This window comes from Procambarus clarkii, chromosome 29, assembly GCF_040958095.1.
Source record: "Procambarus clarkii isolate CNS0578487 chromosome 29, FALCON_Pclarkii_2.0, whole genome shotgun sequence".
Classification (NCBI taxonomy): domain Eukaryota; kingdom Metazoa; phylum Arthropoda; class Malacostraca; order Decapoda; family Cambaridae; genus Procambarus; species Procambarus clarkii.
In genome coordinates, this window is record NC_091178.1 from 5,494,670 (window position 1) to 5,517,174 (window position 22,505).

Below are 22,505 nucleotides of genomic sequence, written 5' to 3' on the forward strand. Positions count from 1 at the left end.
AGGCACAGATACCATAAGTGAGATATGGATAGATGAGAGAATAGTGTTACCACGGCAGAATGTGGCATGTAGTATTTGATCTTGGAGAGAACGTCTACAATTTGAGATACGTATTTTGCATTTTGTATAAAGCAATATTTTGCATTTTGTATATGGCAGTGGAAGTTCAGCTTAAGTAATGAGATTGATGGCAAAGTACGGTAGACTCTGAGAAAAACAAATGCTATAATTTTGTTTCTAGGTGACCTGAGTCAGACAAGCAGACAACAAGTATTCTGGCCTTACTTCATGCTGCTCAGGTGTCAAGACTTCCGACTGATCCAGTCCCGTAACGCAGGACGGTGGCGAGAGGTGGTTTGGGCCCGGGAGGTCAAGTGGTAGCCCCGTCATTCAGTGGGATGTGGTTTAGGCCTGGAAGGTTAACTCGTAACCCCTGCTCTCCTGCCCACATCACCACTGTGCTATCACATTCACTTTTTAGTGTTTAAATTGCTATAGTGCCTTAGAGAGAAGTATCAATGACAAGATATTAATGCATCCCATTATATATTGACATAGAGTAATGAAATAGGATCATCTAGATTATATAAATAAATATTTATTATATTAATTTTTTTTATATGAGCACACTTTTGTCTGCGAGCTAATTGTATATGTTTTACAGTCTTCAAGTGTTCATTTTAAAGCATTCATGATTATGCATAACTATGTTCATGATTGTTTTAAAATTTTAATAACTGTTTCATTGTAATATTTGGTTACAGGTTATTAATCATATAAGTTAATCATAAAATCATAATTATTATGATTAATAAAATCATAAAAAAAGTTAGCAATGAAATTCCTTGCACTGGTATATATTATACTGAAAATTTGTTGTCCACAGTTGTGGGGCCGAGTACTTGGGTAGTTTCTGATCTGAAACTTTTCCTTGATAGGTATAATAGAATCCATGAGCACCACACCAGAAATAAATATCTCTTTGATATCCCCAGAGTCAAACTAAATTGGTGCAAACACTCCATTCAAATAAAAGGACCTAGTCTTTGGAACTCGCTCCCAAACGCATAAAAAATTGTCCAACCTATGCCCTATTCAAAAGTAAAACCAAAAAAGTACCTAATTTCATCCTCATAGTTTCCCACCTTGTGCTTTAAACTTGCACTATATCTTGTACTACTCACTTCCTCAATGTTAACACCTAAGACATATATCTTACCAGTGTAATCACCTCTGTCAATTTATACTGTAGTTATATGTCGATATAAAACCTTGCTACAATGTACCTTTTCTTCTTACCTGATATGTTTTACCTGATTTACCTGTTAGATTAAGGATCTGCCCGAAATGCTGTGCGTGTTATTGGCTTTGCAAGAACGTACAAATATCAGTCTTATGTAATCTCACCAACCCATTGTACTGTAGTGTGAATGAATTATTATTATTATTATTATTATTATTATTATCTAACATGAATGGTAAGAAACACCCATAACAAAAAAATTATTGAAGAAGTCAGTTACAAAATATTTTCTTAATCGTATATTTCTTTTCAGTCCTTGAACATGCTCAATGCATCTAGGCAATACATAACGCCTATTAATACATAATGCTAGTTTAGGATATAGTGTAAGTTTTAAAAGGCCATAATAACAATTGTGTAAACACCATTTAATATTCCATTTTCAAGCTGAACAATTTCTAAACAGCTTAGTAGTATTAGGCATCCTGCAATCTCTGGAGACTATGTTGTTGCGTTCTGGTTGTCGAGGCTGGAGTGTCCTCTCCAGGGTGCAAAGCCTGGGTAGGTCGATAGGAAGGAGAAGCTGTTACCCACACAGCAGGTTTCCCCCTCTCCACATTGCTGAAATGTACTAATGGGAAGGCAAATGCAAATACGTTTGGTTCCAGCACCGTTGCAGGAGCTGCCAGAATGAGGTTGAAGTCAACAACGAACTGCCTTAAGGGCTCCAGCTTCGGATTTTTCCTCGAGATTGACTCCTGAAGCCCATCTCAAAAGTGGGTATGGCCGCGAGGCAGTGGAAGTTTGAACTCAGGGTTTTTCTTTCCCTAGATGAACTGCTTTCCTGGGCTGTCAAGTCCCATCTACCTGGAGCAGCTGGTTGTAAGGCGCCAGAGGTATGACCTCATGCACGAGGACGAGGACCTGAAGGGCCGCTCCTAGTACTACTCCTACAGCAGGCTGGTATCCTTGCTGAGGGTCTTGCAGAACCTCCTGTGGGAGGACTAGGAGTCCTCCAAGGACTACCACTCACAACACACAACTCAAATAATATAATAATAATAATATCATTATTATTATAATACCAATATTGCAATAATATATAATTATAATAATTGTATTATAATAATAATAATTTTTTTTTTTTTTGAGATATATACAAGAGTTGTTACATTCTTGTACAGCCACTAGTACGCGTAGCGTTTCAGGCAGGTCCCTGGAATACGATCCCCGCCGCGAAGAATCGTTGTTACAACCAAGTACACATTTTACTGTTGAGTTAAACAGAGGCTACAGTTAAGGATTTGCGTCCAGTAAATCCTCCCCGGCCAGGATACGAACCCATGACAAAGCGCTCGCGGAATGCCAGGCGAGTGTCTTACCACTACACCATGGAGACTAAATATATATTATTATAATACATTATATATCATTGCAATATTGATATTTATAATAATGATAATATTAATATTTAACTCTCAGCTTAAGATGAGAATTAATAAACAAACAAAATTTGTGTTGGTTGTATAAATCTAGAATTTGATTAATTATTTACAAATATGAGTTAAACTTACTATATTTTACATTTATTTATTTATTTTACTTTACTATATTTTTACATTTATTCATTTATTTATACAAGAAGGTACATTGGGTTTATGAGAGTACATAGCATTGATGTTTTTACATTCTTGTGAAGCCACTAGCACACATAGCATTTTGGGCAGGTCCTTAATCTAATAGATAATTTTAAGAAGGTAATTTCTAGTAAAATTGAAAAAAAATTTACAGGTACATTGTAAGAAAATTTGACAGATTAGTAGGTACATTAAAAATAAAATTTGATGGTTATCAACAGGTGCATTGTAGCATAGGATTATATAAAGTTATAATGCAGTAAAATATGCGTTCAATATAACAACCATGTTATACCGTGATAGCAATGATTACAATGGTAGAATTGTATGGCTTAGGTACATATATTGCAGGATTTTAAAACAAAAGGTAAAAAACTATGAAGATGAAATTAGGTACTTTTTAGTATTGTTTTTGAATGATGCAAAAGTTGGACAGCTTTTCAATTCAATAGGGAGTGAGTTCCATAGACTGGGTCCCTTTATTTGCATAGTGTTTACACAGATTAAGTTTGACTCTGGGGATATCAAAAAGATTTATTTCTGGTGTGGTGATTATGGGTTTTATTACATCTGTCCAGGAAGAGTTTCAGAACAGGGTTTACATTTAAGAACAGGATTTTGTAAATGTAATTGCCACAAGAGAATGTGTGGAGTGAGTTTATGTTTAGCATGTTTAGGGATTTAAACAGGGCGGGGCTGAATGTTGTCTGAAAGCAGAGTTTGTTATTGTTCTTACAGCAGATTTTTGCAGGGGTGATAATGGGCTTGAGGTAGTTTGCAGTAGTTGAACCCCTTGCACAGATACCATATGTAAGATAGGGATAGATTAGTGCATAGTATAGTGAGAGGAAAGCAGAGTTTGAAACACGATATCTGATTTTAGAGAGTATACCAACCATTTTTGAGACTTTCTTGGTTATGTGTTGTATGTGGGGTCTCTTGTCTAAGTATAGGCCAAGGAACTTTCCATCATTTTTATTGCTGCTGTTAACATTGTCTATCTGAAACTGAATTGCACTTGTTGATTTGCTTCCAAATAAAATGTAGTAGGTCTTTTCTATGTTTAGTGTGAGTTTGTTGGTTGACATCCATAGGTGTCGATCTTACATTGGTAGGATACTGTGGTTTAGTTGACATCCCAGAGTGAGATTGCCATTTGTGTGCAGAGATGAACATTTAAATATAGAGGATTCAAAATGACTACTTCTGGAAGGTTAAGTGAAGCATGAGATGAAAGAACTTTAATTTTTTTTAATGTAAGTGATGAAGCTAGTAACCATCAACATATATATACGAACTGTAATGTATATTAATAAAGAGTAAAGGACTCTTTAATCTAAAGCCATGTGATAATATTACATGGCTGGTATGTATATTTAGAATTTGTAATCTTTATAAAGCCTTTGATTATGCTCAGCAATTTTTATCAATCTTGTATCTAAATGAAGAAGAGATAAGGCATAATATCAACAGTAATGTACTGTACTGTGGTCTTAATGATGTTTTCAAATTTATATTATAATTTTACTAGTGTTTTGATAGTTTGTAGAGTTTACCAAACAATTCTTAATTGTTTGGTAAACTCTAAATTCTTAATTGTTTGTATAACTTAGCACTAGTGACTCCTCTGCCTCTCCTTCGACCCTTTGTCGTCTTGATGCTCTGCACTGCTGGGTTGCGTCTCGGGTCTAGTCTCTTTCATTCATCCCCTATCCAGAGCTTGTATGTTAAAATTGGCGTCTTGTTACAGGATCATAGAGATCGTTACTGCCTTCATTACCTCATAAGGTCTCTGCAACATCCTCATTTTCACTTTTAGCGGTCTTTGGCCAGTAGGTCTTCTTCCCTTTCACCACCTTCCGTTTTCTTTAAGGATGTCTCCCTTACAAGCCTCCCTTTTGGTTGGTGCTGGCAATGTGTCTCCTTGTGTTGTTCTATCCTTGCCCTCATGGAGGGTCTCACTTGCAAAGTTTTGTAAGACTTTGACCTGCATTGTAAAGGCTTCTACTCCTCCAGTTGTTCTGAAATCTTTTACTTTAACATTTTTTTCAAACTAATTCTGTTACCCTCTTCACAGATGGGTCTAAGTATGCAACACTGTCGGCAGACTACGTGTATGTACTCTTTTCACATCAAACCTGTATGTGCCGCCTACCTCTGGTGGCTAGCATCTTCACGACTGAACTGTATCTGATTTTGTATGCTCTTTGTCAACAGATTTTCCATCGTTAACGCTTCTTTCTTTCTGCAGTCGTCTCATGCAGTGCTCTCATGGTTCTCGAGTTGATTAATCCTATGCATCATGTGGTAGTGGAAATCCAATATTGGCTGTTTCTAATCTCTAGCAGATTTAAGACAGTTGTTATACTAGATTCCCAGTCATATTGGTATTCCCCTAAATGAGCATGCGGACACTGCCACTAAGGAGGCTATCTGCACTTACGATATTTCCCAAAAAAGTATTCCTTATTCTAATTTTTACCCTTTCATTTATTCATTCCTTAACCCATGCCAGTTGGCAGGGTTGTTGGCCTTATGTTACTGTTAACAAACTGCGTGCTCTTAAGATTAGCCTGTCCTTTGCCTTCCTCCTACCACCGTAACCAGCAGTGGGAAATTACTTTGGTGAGGTTATGAATTGGCCAATCACTTTTAACTCGTGGATAATTAATGAAATCTGCCCTGCTCCTCATTGTCCGAACTGCGTTGTCCGTCTTTGTACATTCTTGTTGAATGTCCTGATTTTCCTGACGTTCGTGCATCTTGCTTCCCTACCATCCCACTTGGCGATTTGTCCCTTGATAGAATCCTTGATGAATCTGATACCTTCGATATCACTCACTCGTGTGCTTTTGTTCTTGTATTGGCATCCTCAGAGATATTTAGTGCCTTCTTAATACCCAGTGACACTGATGGTGCTACATAGTCTCCCCAACTTGGTGCCTTCTTTTGATAATTATTTATCAGATTCGTCCTAATAATACAAATGATAAAATAGCTAAGTACAGTAATTTATACTGTAGTTTTGAATATAATTAGTTTTGAAATTTGCTCATTCATTTAGACAATAATTAAAAATGTAAAAGGAATCATAAGATTAATAATAATAGAATACTAAGATTATATTTAGCAAGCATACTATTAACAGTAATAAAAAGTATTGTATTGAGAAGTAAAGAGAAGTATTGGCAGATTTTAGTGCAATTGTAACATGATTTAATGGAGTTACTATCAAGTACAGTATTACTGAGTAGTTATTTTCTGACTTTGAGAAGCAAGATGAGGATGAGAAGTTAAGGGGGCAATATTGGATATACAGTATTATAATTAATAGTTTATAATTATAATTTATAATGTGAGAAAATCTGTAAGAGCAGTGATGAGAGTTCGAACCTATGCAGTGGGTGTTCCCAAGCACACACACTAGCAACTAGAGCATGACATGGTCTATATGGAAACAGATTTTTTCATTGATGTAGTCACATTAGTTCAAATTCAATTCAAATTCAAATGTTTATTCGGGTAAAAGTTCATATATAGAAGAATTACAAACATAATGTTGGATTTATAGATAGAGCTAGTACATACAATACTTAAAAGCCACTAATACGCACAGCGTTTCGGGCATGGTGTGATAAAAAAACACTTAAGACTAAAACTTAATACTAATTGAGATTATTGTGTTAAAAAAGGAGGGGGAGGGGAATATGGCAGAAATCAGCAATTGTACAAGTTGGTCCTCAACAAACGGTATTGTTTTGTCAACATGGGTTGACATTTTAGGGGTAAGGTAGGTTACAGGGAGTTAATTAGGTAGTGCTTAGTTTTTATCTTAAACTGGTTGGGAGAGATACAGTCTTTAACATGATTGGGAAAGTCATTCCACATTCTGGGTCCCTTGACTTGTAGAGCATTTTTAGTTTGATTAAGTCGTACTCTTGGAATATCAAAAAGGTATTTGTTTCTAGTGTGGTGCTCCAGAACTCGAATTGAACTAGATAGTGTAAATCTTGTCCCTACAATTGTACATTACTCTTATGTTCTATGTAAACCACACATTCTTTGGAATCAACATTATATTGTATTATATATATACAATATATGGCCATATTAGGAGATATATACAATATATGGCCATATTAGGAGATATATACAATGTACTGTATGGTAATATTAGTACGATACTGTATATATAAAGTCAGATGTCAGGATCTACCATTCGCTGAAAATTGCACAACAGGTATGAGCACCAGTAAAAAAGCTAACCAACCCCTAGGAATAATCAAGTGAACCTTTGACTTCAAAAAGAACAAGGTACACTAGTTATTAAACTAGTATAAATCTATAAACTGTATAAATCTCTGGTGTGCCACCACTTGGATTATTGTATCCAACCATGGAGACCTCACCTTCAGAAGAACATAGCTGCTTTTGAGAAATTGCAACACCAGGCAAGAAAAATCATTCCAAAACCAAGTTGATTCTCACACCAGGAGCGGTTGAGGCCCTCAGGGCTAACAATGTTGTAAACTAGGCATGACAGAGGCTTCTCACTAAAGCTTGAAATTCTGAACAATTTGGAGGATAGGGATTCAGACAACTACTACAAAAGATCAGATGTAACACGAACAAGGAACAACAGTTTCAAGCTCAACAGGCCACAGTGTAGGACCAAAAATAGATGTTTTTTTTACCATAGTTATAAAACCATGAAATTGCCTTCAGGCCCAATGGCATGAGGTACTTGGAGCTTTGTAATTACTTTATTCACTTGTGTTCTTGAGGATATCCTCATATTGCACCCAAAATTTGCCAGTGCCGGCAAATTGCAGAACACATGGCCCTGTATGACTGACCATCCTGTGAGATGAGAACTTTTAAAAATAAAATAAATAAATAAATAAATGTTTATTTAGGTAAGGTACATACATACAAGAAATTTTTACAAAGATTGGTTGACTTATAGGTAGAGCTAGTACATACAATGCCTAAAGCCACTATTACGCAAAGCGTTTCGGGCATGAAGTATCATTTCGGGCATTTTAGTATCACTGCTTCCTTATTCACTCTTGTGTTGATGATGATATCCTCATAATGCACCCAGAGTTTGCCAGTGCAGACTACTTATTACATGCCTCTGTATGATTAACCATCATGTGTGATGGAGATTTTTAGCATCATGTAGCTAGTTTTTTGACACACTTTGTACTCCCCTTCATATAGTCTAGGATAGCTGCACAAATGCAGATGTACCTAAATGTGTTAATAAAAAAAAAAAAAGCCATCAATGCCAAAACACTGCTGAATTTCAAAATCCTGCTGAATAGAATTATCAGGACAAATGAGGGGACCTTTGACAAGCCACCTGCTTCCTGTCCTCGTCAAGGCCACTAAAGAGATAGTGGCCCTCGGGTAAATCATGTAAATCAGGAATTGATGAGGTGTCTGGTAGTGTGCAAGTCGAACCTAAAGGTTTTACCTGATTTACCTGAGGGCCATTAGCACTAGTGGCCTCGACGAGAACAGGAAGCCGACAGGTTGTTGAAGGTTTCGCCATTTGCCCAAATAGTTGTGCTATTTAAGTGTTGAAAACACCAAGAATGCAAATACTGTATGTCATTAGAACAGGTGTTTTGCTCATCAGTATCTGATTTTGTTTGTATTTTTTTATTAACACATTTGGGTACATATGCATTTGTGCAGCTACCCTGGTATATAAAGACTGATTTCTGTTACACAGTACTGTATTATGAATAAAGTAAGTAAATGATAAAATCCTATGGCTTCTGCAGTGAACATTTCATCTCCACTGACTTCAGTAGAGTGGCATGGCAGCCAAACCCTCGTAAAGTAGGGCAAAGGGGCTGCCCCTGACCCTCTCATTTCAGTCTTCTTCACTCCCACTAGTTAACCTGCAAAGTTTAATTAAGCTAGTCCCAGGCGTCTGTCCTCCAACCTTCGGCATACAAGCAAATATCTTATTTTGCAGCTATAACTGTGTATACAGATGGTTGGAAATCTAACAGGGGAAAAAAACATGCTTGCATAATGTTCAATCAATGTATGAACAATGTTACGTCAATGTTACATCAACATCATTTGGCCAAATTTGTTCAGAGGAAAATTATCTATGTGGAAGCAAACGTCATTTAGGACAATTTATTATTATTTATTATAACAAACCACATCATCAAATTTGCAGATGATACTAAATGTCAACCCATGTCTTACTATTTTTAAACAATGCTGTTTGTTGACCAACTTGTATATTGGCTATTTTCTACCATGTTCCCCTCTTTTTTATCTTTTCTTTTTTTCTTTCAATGCAATTTATACTTTAAGCTCAATTACTATTAAGTTTTAGTCTAAGTGTTTTTTTTTCCCACTTCACCTTGCCCGAAACGCTATGCGTACTAGTGGCTTTAGGTATTGTATGTACTGCCTCTATCTATAAATCCAACATTATGTTTGTAACTAATCTTCTATCTATGTACTTTTACCTGAATAAACATTTGATTTGATTTGATTTGAAGATTTATGGTAAAGTGGGAAGTGAAAATGATATTGAGGCCTTACAAAGACATCTCTATGAATTCCACAAATGGTCAGAAGACTGGCAAATGCTTTTTAATATCGATAAATGCAAGACTTTGCATGTGGGGCATAACAATCCACATTACAACTATCAAATTAGCAGCATTATCCTGCAGCAGAGTGATGAAGAAAAGGACCTTGAAGTCAATATCAATCATTCACTGAAAATTGCACAAGTGGGAGTGGCATTAAAAAAAATCTAACCAATCCTTAGGAATAATTGATCATACCTTTGACTTTAAGGGAAAAGAAGGTAGTCATTCAATTGTATAAGTCTCTAGCGCACTCTCAACTGGATTATTGCACCCAGGCATGGAGACCACATCTTCAGAAAGACATAGCTTCATTGTAGAAAATTCCACACCGGGCAACAAAAATAATTCCAGAACTACTGATCTCATCGAATAGGGCTAACAACAGTGCAAATCAGACATGACATAACTGATCTCATTGAAACATTAAAAATGCTGAACAATTTGGAGGATGTTGATCTGAACTTCTTCAAAAGGTCAGATGTAACTTTTTTTTTATTAACAAGCTTGGGTATAGAAAACAATGTGCTGCTACCCTATTCTATATGAAAGATTACACAATGTCGATAAACAACTAGCTATAAGTTCAGCTAACATTCACATCTCACAGGATGGTTAGTCATGCATTAAATCAGGTGAGAAAACACCAGCCTCAATACAAAAGCAAATATTGAGAGTTTGAAACGATTTAGTTTGGTTTTGGGAATATAAAAGATATTTATTTCTGGTGCTCATGGGTTCTATAATACCTATCAAGGAAAAGTTTCAGATCAAAAACTACCTATGTACTCAGCCCCACAACTGTGGACAAAAAGTTCTCAGTAGAACTGAGTGCAAGGAATTTAATTGTTAACTTTTTTATGATTTTATTAATCATAATTAGGATGATTAACTTATATGATTAATAACCTGCAACCAAATATTACAGTGAAAAACTTACTGAAAATTTAAAACAATCATGAACATAGTCATGCATAATCATGACTGCTTTAAAATGAACACTTGAAGACTCTGTAAAACATATACAATTAGCTCGCAGACAAAAGTGTGTTCATATACAGGAATTTATATAATAAATATTTATTTATATAATCTAAATGATCCTATTTCATTACTCCATGTCAGTATGCAATGGGAAGCATTGATATCTAGTCATTGATATTTCTCTCTAAGGCACTATAGCAATTTAAACATTAAAAACTGAATGTGAGAGCACAGTGTTGGTGTGGGCAGAAGAGCAGGGGTTACGAGTTGACCTTCCAGGCCTAAACCATATCTCACTGAATGACGGGGCTACCACTTGACCTCCCGGGCCCAAACCACCTCTCGCCACCGTCCTGCATCACGGGACTGGATCAGTCGGAAGTCCTGACACCTCAGTTGCATGAAGTAAGGCCAGAACACCTGTTGTCTGCTTGTTTGATTCAGGTCACCTAGAAACAAAATTATAGCATTTATTTTTCTCACAGTCTTCTGTATTTTACCATCAATCTCGTTACTTAAGCTGAACTTCCATTGCCATATACAAAATGCAAAATATTGCTTTATACAAAATGTAAAATACGTTATCTCAAACTGTAGACATTCTCTCCAAGATCAAATACTACATGCCTCATTTTGCCGTGGTAACACTATTCTCTCATCTATCCATATCTCACTTATGGTATCTGTGCCTGGGGATCTACAATCCAAAATTACCCTCAACCACTAATTACTCAGCATAAATTGGCAATAACAGCTATTACAAACCCCAGGCCCTAACAGCATTCAGCTCCCTTACTGAAATCCTTAAATATGGTAAGTACCAAGTCAATGCACATCTCCGCAAGTGTGCTTTACATGTGCAAAACTCTGCACTGCAATACTAATCCTGATCTTAAGCATTTTTTTCAAGGCTGTAGCAGAACCCATGGGCATCACACAAGAAACAAGTATCTTTCTGATATCCCAAGAGTGAAACTTAAGCATAGCAAAAATGCTATTAAATAGAGTAGAATACTAGAATGGATTAAACAATGATTAAAACAAAGAAAGCAAAGAGTTGTCCCAAATAAAAATGAATCTGACTCAAGAAATGTGTAGTGGGGTACTGCAAGGTTCCCTTTTGGGGCCAACCCATTTTTGTTATATTTGGGGTTTTAGGTATTGTACTCGTCTTACCAATGAATCCTCCACTGTTTATGTACTCTATGTATGTACTTTTGCTTAAATAAATTGTAACTATTATAAATTATTATTAGATGGGAATATTACAAACCACATCATCAATTTTGCAGCTGACACAAAGATTATGTTATAGCAGGTCATGAAAATGAAATTAAGTCCTTACAAGGAGATCTACATGAACTCCACAAATAGCTAGAAAACTTGTAAATGCTTTTTAATATAAAAAATGCAAGACCTTGTATGTGGAGCTAACAATGAAAATCACAACTACCAAATCACGAAAATCACCTTCCAGTAGACTGATGATAAAAAGACCCTGGAGTCAGAATCCACCAATCACTGAAAGTTGCACAACAAATGGGAGCTGCAGCTAAAAAAAATGCCAACCAAACCCTAAGAATAGTTAAATGAACCTTTGACCTCAAGGAAAAGAAGTTCATTATTCAACTGAACAAATCTCTGGTGAACCCCTACTTGGACTATTGTACCCAAGCTTGGAGACCTCATCTTCAGAGACACATATCACCTTTGGCAAAAAGTTCAACCCCAAAATAAGTCAACTCTCATACCAGGAATAGTTGAGGGCCACAGGGCTAACAACATTGCAAACCAGACAAGACAGCAATGATCTCATAAATGTTTATAAATACTGAAAAATTTTGAGTATATTGATCCAGACCATTTAAAAAGGCCAGATGTAACACAAACAAGGAGCAACAATTTAAAGCTCAACAAACCACAATGTAGGACAGAAAACAGGAAATGTTTTTTCACCCATAGGGTTATAAACCCACAGAAACACCTACATGCCAAAGCCACAAATGCTAGAATTTTGCTGCATTTCAAAACCCAGCTGGATAAAATCACCAGGACAAATGGCGGGGACCTTTAACAAGCCACGAGCCCTCGGGTAAATTCATATGCTACAGTATATCATGAATATTTAGTAACTCTTTGATTCCCATTAGTTGTTTGCAGTTAGTGAATATAGAAAGAGTCCAAGTGTGAATCCCCTCTTATAAGACAGTCTTCACTAGTTTAAGCTCACGCTATTGTGATTTCCGTGTGTAATGAGCTCATGCCTGTATACCCAGTCAGTCATCATTCAGGCAAGCAAATTTATTTATTTATTTATATACAAAAAGGTACATTGGGTTTGTGAGAATACATAGTGTAGCGAGTAGACACTAAACACAGACACTAAGATACTATATATATATTTGGTCGAATATACAGAAGTACACAGGTGATACTTTGGTGTGAGTTGAGCGCACTGAGCGTCGGTACAGTATCTCGCAAGTGTCTGCTCTAGACCACACTTGAAAGTAGACTCTGGTTAATGTTTGCTATTCTGCTGCTTATATGCTCGGGCAACACCTCACCGTGTTGCCCGGGCAACGCCTCACCGTGTTGCCCGGGCAACGCCTCACCTCATTCATCTCCAAAGGTTGACAGGAATATTAACAAAGCATTTGGAGCGAGTATATTATTGGGATAATCTACTCCCTACAATAGCATAGTATTTAGAATCTTGTAAAGCCACTAGTACGTGCAGCGTTTCGGGCAGGTCCCTAATCTAACAGATAATTTTAAGTGGTAAATTCTAGCAGAATTAATAAAATGATAACAGATATATTGCAAGAAAAAAAAAGGGAAATGAGGGAATGGGGGTGGGGGGACCTTCGACAAGTCGCAAGCCTCCTGTCCTCGTTGAGACAACTAGTATTAATGGCCCTCATGTAAATCAAAACAATAATAAAAATAAACAGATTTGCTAAAGTTAGATTTAAACAAAATGGAACCATCATGAAATATGAATTATTATAAATTTGAATACCTCGAGTACTTGCGTAAAATTAAATAATGTAACCTTTGAAATAGTCATCATGAACTTCCATAGCGATCTGCTTGATGTTCCTGAGGACGTGTGGAGAGTTAAGGAGCATATCCTGCAGGAAGTCCACCTCCGACAGCTCCACGTCCAGCTTCACGTAGTCGATCACCTGACCCGCGAGTCCCAACTGGTTCACCAAGTTCTCGAAGCGATCCACCTGAGGAAAGGAAATACGAATTTATTTATTTATTTATTTATTTATTTATTTATTTATTTATTTATTTATTTATTTATTTATTTATTTATATACAAGAAGGTACATTGGGTTTGTGTGAAAACATAGCATAGTATTTACAATCTTGTAAAGCCGCTAGTACGCACAGCGTTTCGGGCAGAGACGGGCAAACGAATGATGACTTGAGGTAGATTTTCTATTATGTATTCCTTAACCTTTTCTTTATAGTCCTGATAAGACCATATCCTAAGTTCATATCAGGCTTGAGATAAAGGATCTGAGAGGTCCATAGAATTACCCAAATCGGCCCAAAACTACACAAATCGTCCTAGCATTACGTAAGTAATGAAGAAATATGGTATATTTACTTACTATAATGTTGGTGCTACACGTAGAACATGATCAAACCTATTTTTACTCTGAAATAATCTAATTTCATAACGAAATGAGACGTAAATATGTGAGAGGTGACGCCATAGGAAGTCGACGGTCCAAGCGACAATTGTGTGGAGCGACTTATCCAAGATATATGGTCGCCTGGAGAGTGTTTGCTGCCATATCAGCCTCCTGTACACAGTGATCCAGTCGTCGCATTTCATGGCTCAAATTGTCGCAAATTTAATTGGTGATATTAAGAAGTAGAATGTGTATTTATATAATATCTTTCATAAACAGCCACTAAATCTTTAATATTTATTAAACAAAACGTGTCTGGAAGTTAAATCAACTCCACAGGACAATAAATTTGTTATATAGATACTAGCGTTATTCGTTGGTATGCGTTCGCAATTTAAACTGCTCATGTCCTTTTCGTTCATTGAACACCGAACCCTACACAACCATGCACAACTCAAAGTCCAACAAGTCACACCTCCGGAGTAATGCAATCGGAACCTGACAAGTTGTGTAACCGGAGCCCGACCAGTTGTGTAACCGAAGCTTGACAAGTTGTGTAACCGGAGCCCGACCAGTTGTGTAACTGCAAGCCTAACATGAACGAACCAAACAAACAACCTCTGGATCACAACCATGCATGAACGGAAGCCCGACCATGCACAACCCAAAACTCAGGTGACACCCCCGGAGCCCGACCAGTTATTTAACCGGAGCCCGACCAGTTATTTAACCGGAGCCCGACCAGTTGTGTAACCTGAGCCCCACTAGTTGTGTAACCGGACCCCGACCAGTTGTGTAACCTTAAGCCTAGCAAGTATACATCTCATCCAACCCCCACAAAGCTAAACAGTCCCAGCTGAACACAACCAAACTCCATTCCTAGCTCGACAAAACACAAATCTGCTTAGCCCTACCAAAAATCCTCCACTTGCCCTGGACACCAACTATTGACCCATAGCAAACAATTGAACTATACACAAAAGAAAGAAACCCGGATTTCTAGCAAACATATAAACAGAGCCTTAGCAAACAAACCTGGAACACTAGTGCACAAACAACCTCTGGATCACAACCATGCACGGACGGAAGCCCGACCATGCACAACCCATAGCCCAAGGGACACCCCCGGAGCCCGACCAGTTATTTAACCGGAGCCCGACCAGTTATTTAACCGGAGCCCGACCAGTTGTGTAACCGGAGCCCGACCAGTTATTTAACCGGAGCCCGACCAGTTATTAACCGGAGCCCAACCAGTTGTGTAACCTGAGCCCCACCAGTTGTGTAACCGGACCCCGACCAGTTGTGTAACCTTAAGCCTAGCAAGTATACATCTCATCCAACCCACACCATTAAACTAAACAGTCCCAGAGCACAACCAAACTACATTTCTAGCTCGACCAAACAAAAATCTCCTTAACCTTACATAAAACCCTCCACTTGTCCTAGAAACCAACTATGGAGCCATATCAAAGAATTGAACTATATAAAAAAAGAAACCCGAATTTCTAGCAAACATATAAACAAAGCCCTAGCAAACAAACCTGAATCACTAGTACACAAACAACCACTGAAGCACAACCATGTATGAACCGGAGCACAACCATGTGCAACCCAAAGCCCAACAAGTCACACCCCTGGAGTTATGTAATCGGAACCCGACAAGTTATGAAACCGGAGCCCGACCAGTTGTCTAACCACAAGCCTAGCATGAACGAACCAAACAAACAACCTCTGGATCACAACCATGCACGAACGGAAGCCCGACCATGCACAACCCATAGCCCAAGTGACACCCCCGGAGCCCGACCAGTTATTTAACCGGAGCCCGACCAGTTATTTAACCGGAGCCCGACCAGTTATTTAACCGGAGCCCGACCAGTTATTTAACCGGAGCCCGACCAGTTGTGTAACCGAAGCTTGACCAGTTGTGTAACCAGACCCCGACCAGTTGTGTAACCGTAAGCCTAGCAAGTATACATCTCATCCAACCCCCATGAAGCTAAACAGTCCCAGAGCACAACCAAACTCCATTCCTAGCTCGACCAAACAAAAATCTGCTTAGAGCTACCTAAAACCCTCCACTTGTCCTAGAAACACACTATGGAGCCATATCAAACAATTGAACTATACACAAAAAAAGAAACCCAAATTTCTAGCAAACAAATATAAAGCCCTTGCAAAGAAACAAAGCCCTAGCAAACAAACATGGAGCACTAGTACACAAACAACCACTGGAGCACAACCATGTACGAACAGGAGCACAACCATGTACGAACCGGAGCACAACCATGCACAACTCAAAGCCCAACAAGTCAAACCCCCGGAGTAATGCAATCGGAACCCGACAAGTTGTGTAACCGGAGCCCAACCAGTTGTGTAACTGCAAGCCTAACATGAACGAACCAAACATACAGCCTCTGGATCACAACCATGCACGAACGGAAGCCCGACCATGCACAACCCAAAACTCAGGTTACACCCCCGGAGCCCGACCAGTTACTTAACCGGAGCCCGACCAGTTATTTAACCGGAGCCCGACCAGTTATTAACCTATGGTGCAGTTTAGTTAAGTTCATTTATTGTGCACCCCCCATACCTATCTTGTGGGCGGTAGTGGAAAGGGTTACAGAGGCCCATAATGAACTTAGGATTGAACCCCACAATTCGTTTAGCTAAGCAAGTTACAATCTTGATGAGCTAGGCGCAAACGTGAGAATTGGCAACATGATGATGTATCTCTCATATATTAGATCTCTGATCGATTATGCTGCACCCATGTTTGCTCTAGTGCCTGAGAGAATGACTTGGAGAGCTGGGAAAGATGCAAAACGAAGCCGTGAAGATTATGCTCGGATGCCCCCCGTACAACTAAATTACTAAACATGAGGAAGGAACTGAATATTTCATGTGTAAGTGATCGTATCCCTGAAATTAATGTTTTAATTTGTTTCAAAATGCTTAGGCTAACCTATCAAAACACCTGAAGTTAGGGTGGGTTAGTCCTCCAAGTCTTTTTTTTTTTAGGTCAGCATCCCTCCAAATGGATTACCAAAACTGGTACTGTGCTCAGAATGTATAATATTCATCACCTCTACCAAGAGAAACAACAACTACACTTTCCTGTCCCGTGGGAGATCACCCCTTTCCAAATCACTGTCCCTACTTTCCCACCCAAGAAGCTAATTAAAGAACAAGCCTTGCTTCAACAAGAAGCAAAGTACAATGCTTTAAGCCAAATTGATGCTTTAGTCAGAGAGCGCTTCCTTTCCCAGATTATTTACACTGATGGATCCTTGCATCAGTCCCATGGTGCAGCTGGAAGTGCAGTTGTTGTGACAACGAGAGATGGTTCCATCTCCAATGAGTGTGGAGCGCGTATTGGCCTTCACTCTTCAAACAGAATTGGTTGTCATAATACTTGTACTCGAGCGCGTATATGAATCCAAAGTTGACACGCTAATTGTAAGTGACTCCTTGTCATTCTTGACTGCCCTCAGCTCCCTAAGGCATAACTGTGACGTGCTTATCTCTGAAGCTAGACACAGATATGGTGAAATAATCAATGATGGAGTCAGAGTTTGTCTCCTGTGGATTCCTTCCCATATTGGTCTCCGAATGCATGGTAGAACTGATGAGTTGCCAAGATTTTTGCTCATAAAGAGGGAATTGATTACCAACTTGGACTACCTTTGAACAGCCTGAGGGCAGTAATATTTCAGAACATCAACGAAAATAATTGAACATCAAAAAAAATAAGACTGGAGGCAAATAATTTTCACACCAGTTGCTCCATCCATCTATCGTTGTTCTATTATGCAGGAAGAAACGCACACCTATGGGTGTGGTTTCCCAACCCGTTCTCGCAAATTCGTAAAGTCAATATTGACTTATTAACTACGTGCATAGGTGATATACTAAACATAATAGATACCCTTAAAAAGATTCATAGAAAACACCGACCTTACCTAACCTTGTTAGTATTTTAAGATAAGCATCTTATTGCTTCGTAATTACAATTATTACTTAACCTATAAAAGCTTCATAGAAAACACCGACCTTACCTATCCTACTTAGTATGTTAAAATAAGCATCTTATAGCTTCCTAATTACAATTGTTACTTAACCTATTATAGGGTTTCCATACTAACCAATTCCTCTACCTCTACTAACCTAACCTATACTAACCAATAATGTCAGCAGACTTCTAGATGTTTCCACTGCTAGGCTTAGTCTCGACTACAAGTAACTCTGGGAGTTTGTAACATATGTAGATGTAGATTTGACTAAATGTAAACTCTGTCAGCAGAACTACTTGCATACTTTGCGTCATTATATAATGGAATGTGAAAAAATAGCAGAATTCAAAGATAACACCATCAATGGAGTCCAAGAAATGTGTAAGTGCTTCATTCATAAGTATGTACTGCCTGCAATCTTAGTGAAGTATCCAAAATTTGCTTACCGTAGGTGATACATGCACATGACTGTAAAGCTGCCGCCCAGTTGGGTGAGTGTGGAGCAAGACTAGTAACTGTGTGACTCACCAAAGATGTAAAGTGCCTTGTATAGTGACTGTTGTGAGCTTAGCTTCACAAGATTGTCACTTGGTTAGCTAATCGAACGATGGGGTTCAGTTCCTGAACCCATTATGTGCCTCTGTAACCCTTTCCACCACCGTCCACGGGATGGGTATGGGGTGCATAATAAAGAAAGCATCAATCAACCAATCTTAATTTTCCTCAGGTGGATCGCTTCGAGAACTTGGTGAACCAGCTGGGACTCGCGGGTCAGGTGATCGACTACGTGAAGCTGGACGTGGAGCTGTCGGAGGTGGACTTCCTGCAGGATATGCTCCTTAACTCTCCACACGTCCTCAGGAACATCAAGCAGATCGCTATGGAAGTTCACGATGACTATTTCAAAGGTTAGATTTTTTGAGAAATAATAATAATAATAGTTTGAAGTAAATTTCAATTATGGATTCAGTATAATTATGGATTAAAGGCATCATATAAATTTCAAGTGTAAATATATTGATTCATTTACTTTGTCCACAAAAACGTTTTCATGCAATAATCTCAATATATTTTTGTATTTATATATTTATATTTATTCACATACACATACACAATATATATATATATATATATATATATATATATATATATATATATATATATATATATATATATATATATATATATATATATATATATATATATATATATGTCGTACCTAGTAGCCAGAACGCACTTCTCAGCCTACTATGCAAGGCCCGATTTGCCTAATAAGCCAAGTTTTCATGAATTAATGTTTTTTCGACTACCTAACCTACCTAACCTAACCTAACTTTTTCGGCAACCTAACCTAACCTAAACTATAAAGATAGGTTAGGTTAGGTTAGGTAGGGTTGGTTAGGTTCGGTCATATAACTACGTTAATTTTATCTCCAATAAAAAAAAATTGACCTCATACATAATGAAATGGGTAGCTTTATCATTTCATAAGAAAAAAATTAGAGAAAATATATTAATTCAGGAAAATTTGGCTTATTAGGCAAATCGGGCCTTGCATAGTAGGCTGAGAAGTGCGTTCTGGCTACTAGGTACGACATATATATATATATATATATATATATATATATATATATATATATATATATATATATATATATATATATATATATATATATGTCGTACCTAATAGCCAGAACGCACTTCTCAGCCTACTATTCAAGGCCCGATTTGCCTAATAAGCCAAGTTTTCATGAATTAATGTTTTTTCGTCTACCTAACCTACCTAACCTAACCTAACCTAGCTTTTTTTGGCTACCTAACCTAACCTTACCTATAAATATAGGTTAGGTTAGGTTAGGTAGGGTTGGTTAGGTTCGGTCATATATCTACGTTAATTTTAACTCCAATAAAAAAAAATTGACCTCATACATAGAGAAAAAGGTTGCTTTATCATTTCATAAGAAAAAAATTATAGTAAATATATTAATTCAGGAAAACTTGGCTTATTAGGCAAATCGGGCCTTGAATAGTAGGCTGAGAAGTGAGTTCTGGCTACTAGGTACGACATATATATATATATATATATATATATATATATATATATATATATATATATATATATATATATATATATATATATATATATATATATATATAACCTCAAACACTATGACCCCCTCAGGATTTGAAGCCAGATCAGCGAGGGTCTCCCCCATGAACAGCACTGGTACTCTGACCACTGTATCAGCGGCCAGATAAATTAAGATTTATATTTTTCATTTGGCTTTACAAGAATTGTTCCCCCAGAATGAACGTACATCAGTGACATAGTCTCTGTCTTTAACATATATTCTCATTGCCAGTATTACTAGACCCGACTCTCATGTAATCCAACATTCACTACAACCTACCATGAACAGCCGCGGTAGCTGACGGGCGCATGATCAAGGTCACGACCTTGAGACCTCAGACAAACTGCAACTATAATAATCTTGTTTTCTCTCCTTTTAAGGGCTTTGGCGTTTAGTTCCCTTTATCTGCTCCATTTGTTCTGACACTAATCTTGCTGCAAACCTCTGTATTTTTTTAGTTTTGGCTTTGTGTTTCACAAGGCGAGGACCCCAGACCGGTGCTGCATACTGAAGTGATGATCTAACATAGGCTGCATAGATTATCTTGAAAGAGTCCTTATTTAGGTTTTAAATGATGTTCTAATGTTTCCAGTGTCTCATATGCTGCTGATGTTATCCTGTTTATTTGTGCCTCTAGTCTTAGTGATGAAGTTATATCCACTCCCAAATCATTCTGTCTCTTCATTTCATGAATTTGTCTTCCCTTTATAGTTTAGTTTATCTTACACTTGTTGGGATTGAACTCTTGTCAGCCATTTGTCTGACCACTCCTGGAGTTTGTCAAGGTCTTCCTGTAAATTTTTATATTCTTCTCGTTTTTACATTCCTCATTATTGTGTTGTCTGTAAACATCGACATGTACGAGCTCACTCCCTCAGGTAAGTCATTCGCAAAATTAAGAACAGCAGCCATTCTTAAACCGAACCTTGGGGGACCCCACCTGTCACATTTCTGCACCACGACACCACCTGTCAGACCGTCTTGTCCTTCACTACTCGCTTACCCAGTCTTGCCAGCTTCTTTATCTATCTTGTACACCAGCATTTTAAGAGGAACCCCTATCAGTTTTTTTTACTCTAGGAAGATACAACCTATCCAGTCTTCTTGTTCCTATTGTATTTTAGTAACCTTGTCATAGAACTCGATCAAGTATATCAGGAATGACTCTTCCCTTCAAAATCCATACATCCCTCTCACTGGAACGTTCATCCCCTCTAAGTGCTCCATTATTCTCATCACAATTACATTCTCCATTATTATACACGAAATACTCGTCATTGAGACTGGTGGATAATTTAGTGTCTCCTGTCAGTCCTCTTTTTTGGAATATTAGGACTGTGCCTTTTCCAGAATTCTGAGAGATCTATCTGGAGTGTTTTATTACAAATTTTAGTTCTAGGATGACAGTACATGTGCAGCAATGGTAATATAAGTCTGGTTCTATTTACTTAGTAGAATTTTGTTCAACCAGACTGTTTTCACCTTATCTATAGTGCTGACCTTTCATCACCAACCTTGAACTCTCTTGAGTTTCTCACACGTCTTATTATTATTTTATATGACAATTCACATCCCCTCGACCTGATCACATTCTCTCTTACTGTTGTTTATGCCCTTGTCTGCCTAATTTGTTATAAATATTTAGTTTTCTTAGTTATAATAAGATTTTTAGTAATACAAACACAATTGCTTTAATATTAATATTAAACAGGTGACCTGAGCCCGACTAGCAGACAACAGGTGTTCTGGCCCTACTTCATGCTGCTCAAGTGTCAAGACTTCCGACTGGTCCATTCCCGAAGTAATCATGGACGGTGGCGGGAGGTGGAGGAGGTTTCTTGGAGGTTTATAAGATGGGCCTGGGAGGCCAACTGGTATCCCCCGTCCTCCAGCGGGAGGTGGTGTGGGCCTGGGAGGTCAACTGGTAGCCCCCTTCCTCCATGGGAGGTGGTGTTGGCCCGGGAGGTCTACTGGTAGCCTCCTACTGTCCTGCCCATATGACTACTGAACTATTACATCTAGTTTTGAGTATTAAAATGTCAAAGTGCTTTAGAAAGGAGCACCAGTGACAAGAGATAAAAGCTTAATTGCTGTTTGGGAGTGAATGTACATTTCTTTACAGAGTTATTGAGGATTATTTTTTTTAGCATACTTTATATAGACATACCATTGATTTTTAAGATGTTTGTCATTGGTTTACAATAATTTTGTATTCCACAC

At 37.8% G+C, this 22,505-nt stretch overlaps 1 protein-coding gene and 1 long non-coding RNA gene across 8 annotated transcripts in view; one reads left to right on the forward strand and one right to left on the reverse strand.

Moving 5' to 3' along the window:
• Window positions 1-22,277, forward strand: part of LOC123764964 (uncharacterized) — a 59,288-nt gene extending 37,011 nt beyond the window's left edge. For 5 of the 7 annotated variants that reach the window (XM_069333283.1, XM_069333284.1, XM_069333285.1 and 2 more), the window contains 2 exons: window positions 18,881-19,061; window positions 21,997-22,277. In XM_069333283.1, the coding sequence (XP_069189384.1) occupies window positions 18,881-19,061; window positions 21,997-22,262 (447 nt within the window). In that variant the 3' untranslated portion in view covers window positions 22,263-22,277. Of the gene's footprint in view, window positions 1-241; window positions 4,293-18,880; window positions 19,062-21,996 lie in introns of those variants that run through there. The other 2 variants (XM_069333287.1, XM_069333289.1) reach the window with 2 other exon arrangements.
• On the reverse strand, window positions 6,380-14,531 carry LOC138369769 (uncharacterized). Its single transcript, XR_011229937.1, has 2 exons — window positions 13,543-14,531; window positions 6,380-10,939 (listed from the first exon to the last, which is right to left on the reverse strand). It is a non-coding gene; the product is annotated as an uncharacterized lncRNA (long non-coding RNA).
• Window positions 22,278-22,505: the final 228 nt, after the last annotated feature.